This window comes from Bison bison, unplaced genomic scaffold (genome assembly GCF_000754665.1).
Source record: "Bison bison bison isolate TAMUID 2011002044 unplaced genomic scaffold, Bison_UMD1.0 scf7180017864236, whole genome shotgun sequence".
NCBI classification, from domain to species: domain Eukaryota; kingdom Metazoa; phylum Chordata; class Mammalia; order Artiodactyla; family Bovidae; genus Bison; species Bison bison.
In genome coordinates, this window is record NW_011494808.1 from 3,378,510 (window position 1) to 3,395,862 (window position 17,353).

Sequence of the window (17,353 nt, forward strand, 5' to 3'; positions counted from 1 at the left end):
AACGGATTTATGTATAATGAAATCATTTTTCTATATACCTGTTTGCTGTATACTAGCACAACATTGCAAATCCACTATATGCCAATATAAAAGTTTAATTAAAGTTTTTTCTTTTTTAATATTTTCATTTATTTTTTTGGCTTTGCTGGGTCTTAGTTGCAGCATGCAGGATCTTTAGCTGTGACATATGAACTCTTAGTGGCGGCATATGGGATCTTGTTCCCTAACCAGGGATCGGACCCAGGCTCCCTGCACTGGGGGTGTGGAATCAGCCATTGGACCACCAGGGAAATCCCATCCCTTTTTTCCTTTTGCCTGGAAGCTAGAGGGTAATTTCTCTTCCATCTCACAGATAATACGTGCCAATAACAGGTGACCTTGTTTTCCTAGCAAATGGGCAGAGTGAGGTGGAGAGTGTGCATCACCCTCATGGAACCCAAAGAGCATCTGGTGAAGTGATGAGCTCTAAGCCAGGGAGCTCTTCTGTCCTTCAGACTTAAGCTCTCTCCTTCTCCGCCTCACATCTGCCATGGGAACCAGTTGATCCTGAACCCCAGACCGAAGTGACCTCAGGCAGAGCTCCTCAGACTGTGAAGGATGTGCAGATCCCCAAGGGATGCTGACGGGTCCTGCAGGTCTCACGATCTGCCCGTCCCGGCTCAGAGCCGAGTGATGTGGACTAGGAAAGCTGGGGCTTGGGAGTCACACATATGGAGTTCCAGTGATTTCACGGAAAAACTCTGGCTATGGGTCGTGATGCAATCCTTGTGAGCTGTAATTTCTTCATCTGTAGGGTGGAGGAAATTCCCAGCTCTCGAGGTTGTCATAGTATCATAGAGAAGGTGCGTGGAAACTACCAAACCGGTGCCCCTCACACCTTAGCAGTTGTCGACTGTAAGGTGTGGTTGGCGTTAATTGAACCCGCGTTTGTAGTAGAGGCACACGTGTGGAAGGGGAGGGGACTGGGTGCATGTGTGTCCGTGTGGACAGGGCATGAGGGACAAGAAGCCCCGGCATTTGAGAAGCGTTCCTGGGAAGCCGCTGTTCACTCCAGTGCCGCTTTCTGACACAGCTTTCAAGTGCCTCGTTTTTCTTTTTTTCTATTTCTTATCAGACTTAGACAAAAAGAAGCCCGTGGAGCTGAAGATGGACCAGGCTTTGCTGGTCATCCATAATGAACTGCCTGGGACAAACCTGACCGTCTACTGGAATTTCGATCGCTGTTACCATGTAGGTGCCACGTGTGTGCTCACAGTTATGTTTCTTCTGAGGCTAGTCTCGTGACCTTTGTGCTGTCATGAAGCCAACAAACATGTTAGTTTGTTGGCTTTTTTTTATAATTTTATTTATCTGCTTATGCCTTTGCTGGGTTTTCGTTGCTTTGGACGGGCTTTCTCTGGTTGCGGTGCTCAGGCTTCTCGTTGCAGTGACTTCTCTTGTTTCAGAGCACAGGCTCTCCATCCACGGGCTCGGTAGTTGCAGCTCCCAGGCTCTAGAGCACAGGGTCGGTGCACAGGATTAATTGCTCCATGACACGTGGGATTTTTCCAGACCAGAGATCAAACCCATGTCCTCTGCATTGGCAGGCGGATCCTTTACCACCGAGCCACCAGGGAAGTCCCCACATGTTAGCTTTACAGGTGAGGAAGGCTAGATAAAGATTCAGAAGGAATGCCATCATGGAGAATGCCTGGCAGTGGGCCACATCTGTTCACCTCTTTTCCGTGCCCATCTTTTTCAGACCAGTGAGATAAGCAAATCGATAGATCTGTTTTGGGGGTTTTTGGTTTAATGTGGCAAGTGCTCTTTCATGCCACAGTAAGAGCATAAGCCAGGTCTGGGCCGCTTGCCCATTTCTGCCACCTCTTAGAGCCTGTGCCCTTAGCAGCACTCTCCAGGGGCCTAGGGTGTGACAGGTTTTCAAGTTGTTGAGGAAAGATGCGCTAGGACTGGAGTCTCAGCAGGGTGTGCACAGTTCCCTTTGCAGTTGGTTCAGTTTGACCCTTTAAGAAGCCTGAACTAATGGTGTTTTATTTGACTTCTCTACCTACTGCATAACCCTCTTGCTGGACCAGAGAAGGAAGGGATGAGATTCGGGGTTTCTCCACTGAGGGGTGGTGAGGGAGGCCCATGCTGAGGCCCTTCTGATGATAAAGGATTTTGTATGAAGGTGTTACTCCTGTGCTAAACCTTATTGCTTTTTCGGGACAAGGCTGTTCTTCCATGTAAAATGAAATAGCCTACTTCCAAATTGAGAGCTTCAGTGTACCACCTTCAGAGGAGGAATTTTCCTGGATAGTGATCTGTTTAGTGTTGTTGTTTAGTTGCTGAGTCGTGTCTGACTCTTTGACACCCTATGGACTATAGCCCGCCAGCCTCCTCTGTCCATGAGATTTCACAGGCAAAAATACTTGAGTGGGTTGCCATTTCCTTCGCTTGTGGATCTTCCCAACCCAGGGATCGAACCCACATCTCCTTCATTGCAAGTGGATTCTTTACCTCTGAGCCACCAGGAAATCCCCTGTTTAATGTAAATAGCTTTTTTAAAAAAGGCAAATTTTTAAAAGTCCGCAGTATGGGCATCAGCTGGAAGGTGATGAAGCAGTATGTGATACCTTCTGTAAAGTGGCATGAAACAGAACATTTGTGATAATAAGAAGGTAGGTCAAGACCAAGAAAAGGTTTATCATACAAGACAGTTTATGTATTTAACAAAAGATCAATCATGTCTTGTCAAAAGAGACTAAATAAACACAACAGGCAGAAGTGATACTTTGTGCAATTTCATCTCTGTACACACCAAAAATACAATGGGAGAGAGAATACAAAGGTAAATATTTCATGGAAAATCTTTGACCTGGCCAAAGCAATTCTTATGAAAATTTGTTTCTAAATGTTTCAAACAATAAAGATGATGTTAATACAATTAATATAAGTTGCAGCTTCTGTTTAATGAGGGCCTGCTCTTTGTTATGCGTGTTACAGCTCATGTAATCCTCACGCAATCCAGGATGCTACAGGCAGTGATGCTGAGATTAAGGGCAGGAAGGGGACTTTCCCCTGGGTGCCCCAGCAGTCACGTGGCAATGCTGGGGTCCACACCCCTTGTTCTAGCTTCAGAGTCTGTCCGCTTTCCATATTCTGCTGTATGTTTATCAGGAAGAAGAGGGGAAACGCAAAGCTAGTGAGTAAGGATCTCAGGGTTTTGGAAATCAGTGTCATCATCCAAACAACAAAAAAAGGAAGCAATAAAAACAGTAACTATGGAAACTGCAAAGTGAGAAAAAAATGGGAATAAGAATGAGCCAAGTGATTTTTTTAAAAATAAAAGTCACACATACTCTGTAATGGTCTAGATGGGAAAAGAGTCTTTAAAAAAAAAAGAGAGGATATATATACATATATAACTGATTCACTTTGTAGTACAGCAGAAACTAACACAACAGTGTAAATCAACTCCAATAAAAATTTGTTTTAAAAATCACACAATTGATAAATTACTGATATATTTAAAGAGCAATGGAAATTAATAAAATTAGAATTTATATGTCAACAGAGATTAAAATAATTATGGTTCAATGAACAGTTAAAACAGATCAATTTAAAGTAAAAAAAATTCAATTCCTTTGAAAAATGTAATATGAAGATTAATCCAAGAAGCTGAGGACATGCGATTTCCCTGGTGATCCAATTGTAAAGACTGCCTGCTTCCAATGCAGGGGGCTTGGGTTCAGTCCCTGGTCTGGGACATTCCACATGCTGTGCGGTGTGGCCAAAAAAAAAGAAAGAAATTGAGGACATAAACAGATCAGCAACTGATTAAGAAATCTGGAAAATTATAGTAAATTTCTCCACATAAAAATAGATCATTTTTTCCTTCATTTTCAAATAATAAATAATTCTAAATCTATATAAGTGAAAGAGAAAGTGCTAGTCGCTCGATCGTGTCCAACTCTTCGAGACCCCATGGACTGCAGCCTACCAGGCTCCTCCCTCCATGGGATTCTCCAGGCAAGAGTACTGGAGTGGGGTGCCATTGCCTTCTCCAGGGGATCTTCCCGACCCAGGGATCGAACCCAGGGTCTCCCGCATTCCAGGTAGATGCTTTAACCTCTGAGCCACCAGGGAAGCCCACCTATAAATCTATATAAACCCACCCTAAATATAACAACTATTAAAAAAATGATGGCTTGATACCTGATTCATTCTGCAGGGCTTTAATCTTAAAACCTATCAAAGAAATGAGAAGAAATGCAGGTCAGTGTTTCACCCTAACCCTAACCCTTAAACTTGTATCAGGTAGAATAAGTTAGCATACTGAGAGATTTAGGATGACTTATATTGTCATCCTTGAGGGATCTATAAGAAGTCATATACATGGACAACAATCAAATTTTAATGGAAAGATTATAGTCTAAATGGGGAGATAGCCATCGCACAGTGATGTGATGATTAAACATAGGAAAAATGGCAGAACTTCCCAAATTAGTTTATACAGTCAACACAGTTGCTGTTAATACATCAATGGATACTTTATAGAAGCTCCATAAAAAGAATTCCAAATTATATGAAAGAGTTTAAGTGGGCAAGTGAATCAGAGGATGGCCCGAAAGTGAACAGATGGTCCAGAGCCTTGCTCTGCCTGATGAGGTACCTCGCCTGATGAGTGCAGCCAGAGAGAAACGAGGACCAGTGGGCCAAACTGAGTGTGACAGGTAGACTCTAACTTACGTATCAGTTTGACATACTACAGCACAAACCATGGGAAAGGCATCTGGAGTTATCTGATACCATCTATCAAATACCCCAAGTAGATTCAAGTAAAAAAACCTACAAATTAAAGAAAAAACGCAGAATACATCTTTATGCTCATGAAGCAACAGAAGAAATAACACACCAGAGTAGTGTGAGTGTATAGAGCTTTAGACAACAGAATGTAGCAGCATGAAAGCACTAGAGTGGGGAAGTGTTTGAGAGAGTTAGAAGCTTAATGTTGCAGTACGTGAGGACAGATTTCTAAGATTATGTTTGAGGGAACTAGGTGTCTAACGTGGTTCACACCATAGGGAACATAAAAGAGTCAAAGAAAATTGAATTATTTAATGTACTGATAGAGGCTTCCGTGGGGCTCAGCAGTAAAGAATCTGCTTGACCATGCAGGAGATGCGGATTCAATCTCTGGGTTGAGAAGATCCCCTGGAGAAGGAAATGGCAGCCCACTCCAGTATTCCTGCCTGGGAAATCCCATAGACAGAGGAGCCTGGTGGGCTACAGTCCATGGGATCGCAAAGAATAGGACACAACTGAAGCAACTAAACAGTAACACATCTACCGATAATTAAAAATGTAATCTGAATGCTATGGTATTATAAACTCCTAAGGCACTGGCACCCCACTCCAGTACTCTTGCCTGGAAAATCCCATGGACAGAGGAGCCTGGTGGGCTAAGAGTCGGACACGACTGAGCGACTTCACTTTTCACTTTCATGCATTGGAGAAGGAAATGGCAACCCACTCCAGTGTTCTTGCCTGGAGAATCCCAGGGACGGGGGAGCCTCGTGGGCTGCCGTCTATGGGGTCACACACAGTCGGACACGACTGAAGCGACTTAGCAGCAGCAGCAGCAGTGCCTGAACAAAAGGAAGAAGGATGTGACGTCCTGGTCAGGCTCTGAGAAATAAATCTGTTTTAGTTTTTTATTTTATGTGAATGTTGTTTGGCCACGTGTAACAAGAACCATTAAAATGATTTTTTTTTTAAGCCAATAATCTCATTTTTGGAAATTTATCCCAGGGAAAGAATTTAAAGGAATAAGAACATCATGTGTAGATCTTTAAAAACAATATAATTTTTATAAATTATAGGTATACTTATATGTCATATCATTAAATTAGATCTTTCAAAACTATAATTTATATGTTATATACAAAATGATAAAGCTTTGAAAGCAGCCTAAATATTCCTGACTATAGTATGTGATGGAACATGATGTATCAATTAATGCAACCTTGATAAATATGCAAGTTGGCTAGAATCATATAAGTTTATTTGTTAAACAATATTAGGCAAAACCATAAAAGGCAATATTTAATGGACGCTCTGTTTGTTAATAACGTGAAGAATTGACCTGTGAATAAAGGTTTGTGTAGTTCTGTAGCAACACCTACTTACATAGACAAATTTTACCTAAATTATTGAAATTTAAAAATTATTTACAAGCATGAAGATGTTTTCTCAGGCCCTTCAGTTGGATATCCGACTACCGCAGACTGCCAGATCCCTAACCCTGGCCTGTGCTTGGATCTCTAGTGTCTGCTCCAGGTTCTGGCCACCGTCTCGCAGAGCAGGAAGGCCGGGCGGCCGGGCATCGCAGCCGTGGCCGTGAGCACCCAGCACGGGTCCATCCTGCAGCTGAACAACACCTCAGAGGACAAGGAAGTCTGTAGGTTCGTACCCGCTTCGATGTGACCTAGTGAAATCCGCAGTTCTCTCTGCTCTTTTTTTTTCCTGTTTGGCTTCTAGCTCTTCCTTCTTTCAGAACATCTTTCTGTGTCTTCCCTGGTCTCCATCCAGAGACGCCGCTCACTCTGTCTGGACAGCATCACCAGTATCCAACTCCTTATTTCCTAACCTAATGGTGTTTCTTCATTTTACCTAATCTCTGTAGGCTGGAGTACAAATTTGGAGAATTTGGAAACTATTCTCTCTTGGTAAAGCATGTCCGTGACGGAGTCAGTGAAATTGTGTGTGACCTGGTCGTCAACAAGGAGCCAGTCGACAGTAACCTTCGTACGTACATGCTCTTGCTTGATTTCGAGAGTTTGCATTTTCAACCATTTCAGTTTTTGAGTATTGTTTGCAACATGTTGTGTAATTCAAACCCTGGATTACAGGTTGTCTGTCTCATTATGGCATGTTTATAGTGTATTTATTGTGCCATTGGTATATACTAAGAAAATTACGTGATACGTAAAAATATTTGATATATCCACATATTCTCATAGTTGGTTTAATTTTGAAGCATAAATGAGCCAAAAAAAGTTAATGCAGTGGAAAGAAACTAGAAATTGGCTAGCAATCTGGCAGTTGACTGTCAAGTATCTTTCCTTGTTTTAGGATTTAGAATACAGTGTTTTCTGTATGTGTCTTTGACAGTTCAGACATCCTCTTGGGTTCTGAAGGAGTTGTTCAGTCTCTAATAACTCCTCTGGAGGAAATGAGTCATTCCGGGTCCCCAGTAGATAGTATCAGAAGTCCCTGGGGCTGTTCCAGACAGTAAGTACTGTTCGCAGTGATGCTGTTGAAGACTGGTTGGTTGTGTCAGAAGAACATTAGTAAGAGGCAACGTGAAAGGGCCAATGTGGGAAGATTCAGTCATTAAAAGAATAGTGAAGTAATTGATGGAAACACCCTGAACATAACAAAAACCAATGAGTTCACTATGAAGCTAAAAAGCACAAAGCCCCCATCCCCAAACAGAAACAATATTTTGGTTGCCTTTGGGGGTGACAGGGACACGTGGTGTTAACTGCTGCAATTAAAATAGTGGAAAAGCAGGAACATCTGTTCTGCCTTTCCTGTTTTTGACTGTATTTTAGGATAACGGAGTAGTCTAGGTGAAGAGGGTAAATTCTTTACAGAAGAATCCAGCTAATAGTGTGGCAGAATATTTTGCAACACCCAATGAAATCATCTATTTAGGCAAAAACTGTGAGTGGATGGAACCATGCAATGAAAGGGGGACTTTACACGGGAGGGGTCAGGCCTCCACCCCCTGAACATGGGCATCAGGTGTACGGTGGGCAGGTGCTACTGATGGGACACGTTGGTGAAGACGCTGCACCTGCGGAGCATCCCTGCCGGGAAAGTGGGCCTTCTTGACCAAGGCTGAACAGGTGACTTCCCATCTGCAGAACACTCAGAGGACAGAGGAGCAAGATCAGTGACACCGGGTGGAAGCGCCCTGGCAGATCTAGACCGAGAATGAGACGCCTGATAGGAGATGGCCAACCTCGTGTCAGTCAAGTCCGTGACTGTGGACGAACGCACAAGACTTAAGAAACATAACACGTGCAAGGTGTGAGCCTCGCCTCGGTCCTGATTTGAACACACGGACTACAAAATGTGTCTTTAAGACAACTGGAAAAATTTGAATATGGAGTCAGTATTAGCCAGGGAGTTATTAATTTTGTATCACATTGTGCCTATACAGCAAAAGGTCCATTTTTAAGAAACTTTTCATTTTGAAATAGCTTTAGACTCATGGAAACATTGCAAGGAAGCGTTCCCATATGCCCTTCGGCCAGCTTCCCCTCAGCCCCTGAACTGTATAATCACAGTACTGTGATCCCTCATATACTTTCTGAAACCAGGCGCCTAACGAGCACCCAGTGCTGTGAGCTGAGCTTCGGACTTCACAGGCTTCTCCAGCTGTCTTCTAGTGTCCTTTCCCCGTCCAGGGTTCCAGGGCACTTAGTGGTCAGGTCTCCCAGGCCTCCTCTAAACCAGTCTCGTCTCTTCTAATCAGGCTTTCTTGATCTTTGACCACCTTGATGCTTTTGAAGAAGACTGGCCAGTTGTCTTCTTCCTTGGGTTTGCTTGCTGCCTTCCTGTGACCAGGGAGAGGCTGTGTGTCTTCAACAGAGTCCTGTGGAAGTGACGCTGTGTCCTCTCGGGGTGGGGGGGGTCAGGTCAAGGGTTGCATGATGTTAAATATGTACATCTCAAAGATGTGGGAATGAAATAACTGATGTCAGGGATTTGCCTAAAAGACTTCAGACAAAAGAAAAAGGAGAATGAAGATGAAGCAAGAGTGGCAATGCTTGAAATTCTAGAGTCTAGGCTAAAAGTGTATGTGGGCTTATTATACAGTTTTGAGTATGTTTGCTATTTCTCAGGATGAAAATTAGCACTTTAGTCATGAATCGTATTCTCAATTGTTAGTAAGAAATTTCACATAAGGGATATAGGCCTTCTCTTCATGTTGCCATTTTTATTTGTTTGCATTTTTTCTTTTTTTAACTTTTCCATTTATTGAAGTACAGTTGACTTACAATGTTAATTTCTACTGTACAGCAAAGGTGACTCAGTTGTACGTATAAATACATTCTTCTTCATATTCTGTTTGCATTTTTCATTCACAGATAACTGCAATGACACGACAGCCTTGCTGCTTGTGACCACACTTGTGGTGATGACGTGTTTCCTTTGATTTTTGCAGCTGTGGGTATCGCGTTCCTTGTCGGCATGGCGCTCGCCATCGTGGTGTCCTTCCTGAGATTCCTGCTGAGGTAAGTTGCTGCAGGCACGCTGGGGAAAGTAGTATAGAAAAAATGTGTTCAGAAAGGGTAGTTTGATCATTATTCCTGGATTAAATGAAAATTTACTGTGTCCACCACGCCATCCTAGGTGTTAGGGATTCAGTGTCGAGTAAGAGATGGCCTCTGACTTCAAGGAAATAATAACCTAGTTGGCATGGATCTTTACCTTCAATTCTCCCACGTGGCTGAAACGTAGAAGAAAATGCTTGAGCAATCACTGTTTCCTGGAGGACTCACATCCTGCTTCGTGGCATGTGGAAGTGGCCTGTGATGGTTTTGGGAGATGCTGACACCCTGACTCTCTTCTTCCTCTCAGCTCTGAGCCCTGAGGCTGTGCCTCCGGCCCCAGCTCCTGCAGCCAGGACCTCCCACCTCGGGGTAGACTCTCCCTTGGTTAGGGTCAGCCAGCTTGGAGAGGGAATTCCTTCCCCTCTGCTGGTAAACGGCCATTCTGGTGAGTGGATCTGTGAACTGGAGAAGAAAAAGAAAGTGAACTAGACTCAGGCCAGCATAGCTTCTTTCCAAGGGAAGGTCTTTCCTCTTAGAAGGAATAGGATTGCATTTTTGCATGCTCAGCCGGTGAGAGTCTCAGGAAACACCACATGATTCTCTTGGTGAGCTGGATCCAGTCTGGAAGAAAGAACTTAGAAAGCGTGTGTTTCCATGGCGGAGAACCCTGGCTGTGCAGGAGAGCTGCCTGCCACCGAGCAGATGGTTAGCCTCCTGCCTTTCAGGCAGCGCAGTCCTCGCAGGGGAGGTGCATCCCTTTGAATGTTGATGAGATACAAATAATGTTCCAGTTTCTGAGAGTGTTTTCATCTGGTGTTGGTTTTTTTTTTTTTTTTTGGTCGAGCTGGGTCTTCATTGCTGCTCGTGGGCTTTCTCTAGTTGCGACAAATGGGGGCTAATCTCTAGTTGCGGCACGCAGGCTTCTCACTGCGGTGGCTTCTCTTGTTGCCAAGCACTGGCAGGGTGTGCGGCCTCAGTAGTTGGGGCTCACGGGCTTAGTTGCCCCACAGCCTGCGGGATCTTCTTGGACCAGGGACCGGACCTGTGTCCCCTGCATCGGCAGGTGGATTCTTAACCACTGGACCACCAAGAAGTCCTCATTTGCTGCGTTTCATGTGAATGTGTCTGTTGCATCAAGTTTGAAGTAGTAGCTAGCTGGCATCAGGCTCCTGCAAAGACAAGAACTTCCCCTGCCCTGTAGTGGAACTGAAACTCCTTTCGCACATGATTCTGCCTTTGCAGCCTGCGGGCAGATGCTCCTGTGGGCAAAGCAGAAGTTCCTTGTGTCTCTCCCATCAGCTTCCAGCTGCCCCTGGAAGCCCCAGAAAGTTCAGATGTATGTGAACTAGAAAAGAATCTGAAAAAGTAGTCAGAAAAGAGTATATTGTCTGTTTCCTTTTCACTTGGGGGAACAAGCATGTATAAGAAAATAAGTGCTTTTTCTTTTTCAACTTTAGTTTTTAAACATCTTTGTTGTTGCTGCTCAGCGCTCAGTCGTGCCGACTCTGTGCGACCCCATGGACTGCAGCACACCAGGCTTCCCTGTCCTTCACCATCTCCTGGAGTTTGCTCAACTCATGGCCATTGAGTCCGTGATGCCATCCAACCATCTCATCCTCTGTCGTCCCCTTCTCCTCCTGCCTTCAACCTTTTCCAGCATCAGGGTCTTTTCAAATGAGTCAGTTCTTTGCATCAGGTGACCAAAGTACTGGAGCTTCAGCTTCAGCATCAGTCCTTCCGATGAATATTCAGGGTTGATTTCCTTTAGGATGGACTGGTTTGATCTCCTTGCTGTCCAAGGGACTCTCAAGAGTTCTTCTCCAGCATCTCAACTTCTCCTTTTTTACCCTTAATTATATGGTTCTCTTTCAAAGTTTTTCATGTGACAGTGATATTATTAGTGCTGAATAAACGAAAAATGGGAGTTGACTTGTAGTGGGAAAAAAGAAGAAATTTAAAATATATGCATTGGATACATGGATCATATTTGGATACTGTTTTGAGCAATTAATTTGCAAAAAGGATAGGAAAATTGAACTGGCTGGGTTTTTTTTGGGGTGGGGGTGCTTGGCTTACAGAATCTTGATCTTAGTTCACCCACCAAAGATCAAACCCATGCCCCCTTCAGTGAAAGTGCAGAGTCCTAAATCACTGGCCTGCCAGGAGATTCCCTGTGTCCTACTTTAGACTTCCCGTAGCAGTGATAACCATGTTGGGCTTTCTCTTTCTGAGCTCACTTCGTATGATCGTCTCTAGGTCCCTTCATGTGGCTGCAAATGGCTTTATTTCATTCATTTTTGTTTTTTCATGGCTGAGTGGCATCCACTGTGTGTATGTACCACAGCGTCTTTATCTGTTCCTCCATTGTTTGTTTCTTTGTTACTGAATTGTAAGAACTGCCTGTATATTTTGGAAATCAAGCTCTTCTCAGTCACATCATTTGCAAATATGTTCTCCTAGTCTGTAGGCTGTCTTTCACTTTGTTCGTGGTTTGCTGTGCTGTGCAAAAGCTTGTAAGTGTAATTATTTTTGCTTTCATTTCTATTGCGTTGGGAGAGTAACCTGAGAAAGCTCGGGTGCAATTAATGTCAAAGAATGTTTTGCATATATTTTCTTCTAAGATTTTTATGGTGGCCTGTCTTATATTTAAGTCCTTAAGCCATTTTGATTTATTTTTGTGAATAGCCTGAGGGTGCCTCTAGCTCCATTAATTTACATTTAGGGTGGAGAAATATCAATAAAATCAGAATCGAGAGAAAGTCACCCGTTCACCTTGACACTCTTGTTTTTGCTGGTTTTCTTTATTGATATTTTTGAAACTTAAATTATTGAAGTATAATTGATTTACAGTGTGTGTTAATCTTTGCTGTACAGCAAAGTGACTCAGTTATATATACACACGCATATATAGACATTCTTTTTCATGTTCTTTTCCATTATGGTTTATCACAGGAGGCTGAGTGTAGTTCCCTGTGCCCTACAGCAGTTCTTGCTGTTTCTCTGTTCTGTATACTGTGTACCAATTTGCATCTGCCGCTGCGTCCCTCCCCTGCCCTCCATCCTCCTTGGCAACCACGGGTCTCCGTCTGTGAGCCTGTTTCTGATTCAGAGATACGTTCCACGTGGAAGTGGGGCCCCGCGGCGTTTGTCTTTCTCTGCCTGGCTTCCTTCACTTGGTGTGATCACCTCTGGGTCCCTCCTGCTCCCGCTCCGCTCCTGCCGCTCTGGTCGCGGTGCCTCAGCCTCCCAGGGCCGCAGACGCTGAGGTCCCGTTGCTGCCTTGAACACGGTCGGTTGTTGCGCCCCCTGCTGTTCTAACTTTAACCAGAACTCCAGCCGCGGGGACTAGCGATGCCGTTTGCCCTCACGACGTTCTAGGAAGGCTCTCTTTTTTTTTTTTTTTAATTTTATTTTATTTTTAAACTTTACAGTATTGTATTAGTTGTGCCAAATATCGAAATGAATCTGCCACAGGTATACCCGCGTTCCCCATCCTGAACCCTCCTCCCTCCTCCCTGCCCTACCCTCCCTCTGGGTCGTCCCAGTGCACCAGCCCCAAGCATCCAGTACCGTGCATCGAACCTGGACTGGCGACTCATTTCATACATGATATTATACATGTTTCAATGTTATTCTCCCAAATCTTCCCACCCTCTCCCTCTCCCACAGAGTCCATAAGACTGTTCTATACATCAGTGTCTCTTTTGCTGTCTTGTACACAGGGTTATTGTTACCATCTTTCTAAATTCCATATATATGCGTTAGTATACTGTATTGGTGTTTTTCTTTCTGGCTTACTTCACTCTGTATAATAGGCTCCAGTTTCATCCATCTCATTAGAACTGATTCAAATGTATTCTTTTTAATGGCTGAGTAATACTCCATTGTGTATATGTACCACAGCTTTCTTATCCATTCATCTGCTGATGGACATCTAGGTTGCTTCCATGTCCTGGCTATTATAAACTGCTGCGATGAACATTGGGGTACACGTGTCTCTTTCCCTTCTGGTTTCCTCAGTGTGTGTGCCCAGCAGTGGGATTGCTGGATCATAAGGCAGTTCTATTTCCAGTTTTTTAAGGCTCTGTCTTTACTCCTGCTTCCTCCCCGAGGCAACCACGCTGCCCTGCACTTGAAAGAACCGCTGCTGTAAACTTTGGTTTCTACTTCTGTTTCGTTGAAAACGGAAAATGTTTGATTCTTTGACTTTATAGAATATGAGCTTTCATTTTCTTTCAGCATAATATTCTGAAAATTCTGCCCAAGAAAATAAATTAACCAGGCCTTTTATCTGTTGACAGTTTGGAAGACTTTCAGAATTGGATTTCTAAAGCAATCAATTCTCGGGAAACCGATCGCCTCATCAATTCTGTGAGTGATGAGAATGTGTCTTGTGCACTCTGGGTGTCTTCCTCGATTTGGAATTTACAGTCCCTCATGTAGTCATCTAGACCGTCTTACATGTGCATGGCCAGGCCGAGTGTCCTGCGTTCTTGACCACCAGAAGGCCCCTCCAGCCCCTGTGAAGGGCGCCCCGTCTTCTTTCTTTGTGAGACTGGAGCTCGGGCTCTATGGTGATGCTCGGTGTGGACACTGTCCACTCCGCAGGCGGCACTGTTCAATCGACCCAGTTAAGTAGAGAGTGTCAGGATTAAAACAGAAGAATGAGAGACATGAGTATTAACTCTGTACACGTGATGGCCAGCCGTGGTGATGAAATGTCCTGTCCCGTGTTGATGAGTCCCTTATGGACGCATCGAGTCCACTTTGCGGGCATCCCCGCAGGTGTTCTTGTCCCAGACATCCTTGTGGTTGTTTATCAGCCCAGCCTCTCAGTAGAGGTGCGAAACCCTCATCTCTAGGTGGGTCTTTACAGAAGCAAGTGAAAGCATCGTCCAGCCACAGTGATCCTCGGCTTTCACTCTGCTGATTTCTGCCCTAAAAGCAGAAAAGTCTGGTTTACTCTTTCACATCATGAACTGTTTGCATTTTTCTCCCCTTTTCTGGAAGGAGCTGGGGTCCCCGAGCAGGGCGAGTGACCCCCAACCAGAGGCCTGGCATCGGTCGGCGGCCCCGCTGCGCCTCCGCTGCGTGGACACGTTCCGAGGGTACGTGGGCTCCTGGTGGCGCCTGGCCTCCGGTGGCACGTTCACACGCACTCACACTTGCCGTAGGAGGTATTTCAGGCAGCCTTTGCTCTTGAGGCTGGGGAAGGTCTCCTGCTGTAAAGCTACATTGGCAGCCTCTCCCAAAATGAGAGTGTCATGAGAGCCAGGTGGATGGGTCACTTGGAGCAGCGGGGGGAGAGGCCGAGACTCGCCTCCCGGGGGCCCGGGAGCTGCTGGGGGTCACTCCCCCTGCGAGGAGCTGCCCCGGGCACCCTTGTCTGCTCAGCAGCTGCACAGATGGGCCAGTGCCCCAGCCTGGAAATGGAACGCGGGGCAGCCTCGTCCTCCTTCTCCACTCGCAGAACAGCTCAAACATCAGGCCCTTTTGATAGCAAACCCAGAGTCACACGTTCCAGAATGGTGGCCAGGACCAGACGCTGACAATAAGGCCTGAGACCATGTGGCCAAGAAGAAACCTCTAGGTGTGAGGTCTGGTCTTCTCTTGCTCCCCACTGAGGCCTTTCAGAACCCTTTCAGGGCTCCCCTGACCCCGCCTCCCCAGGGCTCTGAATGCCCCTCTCTGTGTGTCTGCAGCCAGGCAGCAGCGACAGTAACGATGCTAATAACCATCGTAACACGGAGTCCTCCCGTGCGCCAGGCCCGGTTCCAACTTGTCTTCATCTTTTCATCTCTCAGCAGTCCTGTGAAGTATATACTTCCTAAAACGTCCCTGTTTCTCATGGAGCAGTTGAGCCTCAGAGTTGAGTAATCTGTCCGAGGTCACACAGGGACCACGTAGGATGTGAATGCAGTCGGCCGGGCTCCAGTGTGCTGTGCTTCGTTGCTCAGTCGTGTCTGACTCTTTGTGACCCCATAGACTGTAGCCCCCGCTAAGCTCCCCTGTTCATGGGATTCTCCAGGCAAGAATCCTGGAGTGGGGTGCCATGCCCTCCTCCAGGGATCTTCCCAACCCAGGGATCGAACTCAGGTTTCCCACCTTGCAGGCGGATTCTTTACCAGCTGAGCCACCAAGGAAGCCCAAGAATACTGGAGTGGGTAGCCTATCCCTTCTCCAGGGAATCTCCCTGACCCAGGGATCAAACCAGGGTCTCCTGCATTGCAGGTGGATTCTTTACCAGCTAAGCCACCAGGAAAGCCCAAGAATACTGGAGTGGGTGGCCTGTCCCTTCTCCAGGGGAATCTCCCCAACCTGGGGATCGAACTGGGGTCTCGTGCATTGCAGGCGGATGTTTTACCAGCTGAGCTACCTGGTGATTTCTGGGCTCCAGATTTCCCACAAATCACCCCGCTGACACACTCCTGTCTTTATTCCCCACATTCTGGGGAACTGGCATCAAACAGCAGCATAGGCAGAATCTGTCTTACTGTATTCCTCTCTCTTCTGGAGATGTTCCCGGGTGTTCAGGGCTGACGCTGATTTAGTGCTGAGATGTTTCAAGCACGGGTTCGGGGCGGTGATGGATGTAACTCTCTGTCACGGTCCCCGGTCGGGTGTCCCGCCTTCTCTCAGAATTGATGGCAGGCTCACCCGAGGTCCAGTGGATCCAAGAAAGAGGAAGCCAGGTCTTGACCCGAAAGACTCTCCCCTCCCACTACAGTTCCTTAACCTGAAACGCTTAAGCAGTTAGCACGAAACGGAGTGATGGGGAATGTTTGCTCTGTTTTCAAATCCCAGGGTGTAGTGGCGCTTTTTCTTCAGGTATCGTGTCGGAAATGGCAGAGAGGACTTTTGTGCGGGGTCCTCCCTGCGGTGCTGAGAAGCGGGAGTTTCTCGCTCTTGAAGGGTCTGCTCACAATCAGGGCGGCACTGCGTCCTGCAGCCAGGCGTCCCGGGCAACGGCCGGGCCCTGAGCGCGTGTCTGTCGCTTTGCAGGATGGCGCTCATCCTCATGGTCTTCGTGAACTATGGAGGCGGGAAGTACTGGTACTTCAAGCACTCGAGCTGGAACGGTGAGCCCCTGCCCGGGGTCGCCTGGCTGACTCGGGCCCCTCCAGCACCCCACAGAGGCCCCAGAGATGCGTCCCCACGGACGGCACCTTAGACCATTGCCTCAGCCTTCAGTTTCCTTCTCCCTTTTGTGTACCCTGGCTCCACAATGCTTCCTTGTCATCCCAGAGGTCTGCAGAGGTTGGTGCCAGGATGTGGCCTCTGCAGAGGGTGTTAGAACGTGGATATAAGGTCCTCATCCTATTCTAGGTGCGCCTTGTGCCACAGCCTCGTGGGCGCTGCGCCCTGAGACACATGGTCCTCTTGGGGACGCCGTAGATCTGGGGGTCTGAGTGATGCTGCATCGTGGCTGTGAATCTGGCTGGGAGGAGGTGGGTTTAGGATGAGTTTTGAGTAGCACTCCCTGAGATCGTAGACCGTCCACATACTTCTGTCCAGGCTGGAAGTATGGAAGCGCCCCCGGCCAGCCCCCAGCCCGAGAGTCAGGGAGCCCGGCGCTGCTTGGAGGGGTTTTCCTGGGGAAGTGCCTGGGCAGTGAGAGATGGACGCCGTCCCGGGTCGGGGAGCGCCGCCGCTCCGGGCCCTTCCTCACTTTCACGCTTGTGTCCTTCTGCAGGGCTGACGGTGGCCGACCTTGTGTTCCCATGGTGAGTTGTAGACCCACCGCCCGCTCTTCGTGGCCCAGCCGCCAGCTTTGGTTTCCCGCTGATGCTGGACCTTCCTGACCCTGGCCCTGAGTTCCGGCTGCGGGCCTGTGCTGCCCCCAGGTCTCCGTGTGATGAATTCCTCCCGAAAGCTGGGTTCCCGCACAGTTCTAACACCTGGCGTAGTGCTGTCTAAGACACGTGTGCATAAAAGATGGGTGACTTCAGAGGGAACGTTTCGTTAGTGTGCATATGATGTGGGAGATGCTAGAATCTTGTGGAAAGTCATAAATTCTGAATATT

At 46.6% G+C, this 17,353-nt stretch overlaps 1 protein-coding gene across 1 annotated transcript in view; it reads left to right on the top strand.

The window, feature by feature from the left end:
- The first annotated feature begins 273 nt into the window (after positions 1–273).
- The window catches only part of HGSNAT (heparan-alpha-glucosaminide N-acetyltransferase), a 28,025-nt gene continuing 10,945 nt past the window's right edge, over positions 274–17,353 (top strand). The window contains exons 1-8 of the mRNA XM_010846394.1: positions 274–1,230; positions 6,310–6,446; positions 6,668–6,789; positions 9,221–9,290; positions 13,631–13,700; positions 14,340–14,437; positions 16,332–16,408; positions 17,023–17,053. Coding sequence (XP_010844696.1) covers positions 994–1,230; positions 6,310–6,446; positions 6,668–6,789; positions 9,221–9,290; positions 13,631–13,700; positions 14,340–14,437; positions 16,332–16,408; positions 17,023–17,053 — 842 coding nt within the window. The 5' untranslated portion in view covers positions 274–993. The remainder of the gene's footprint in view (positions 1,231–6,309; positions 6,447–6,667; positions 6,790–9,220; positions 9,291–13,630; positions 13,701–14,339; positions 14,438–16,331; positions 16,409–17,022; positions 17,054–17,353) is intronic.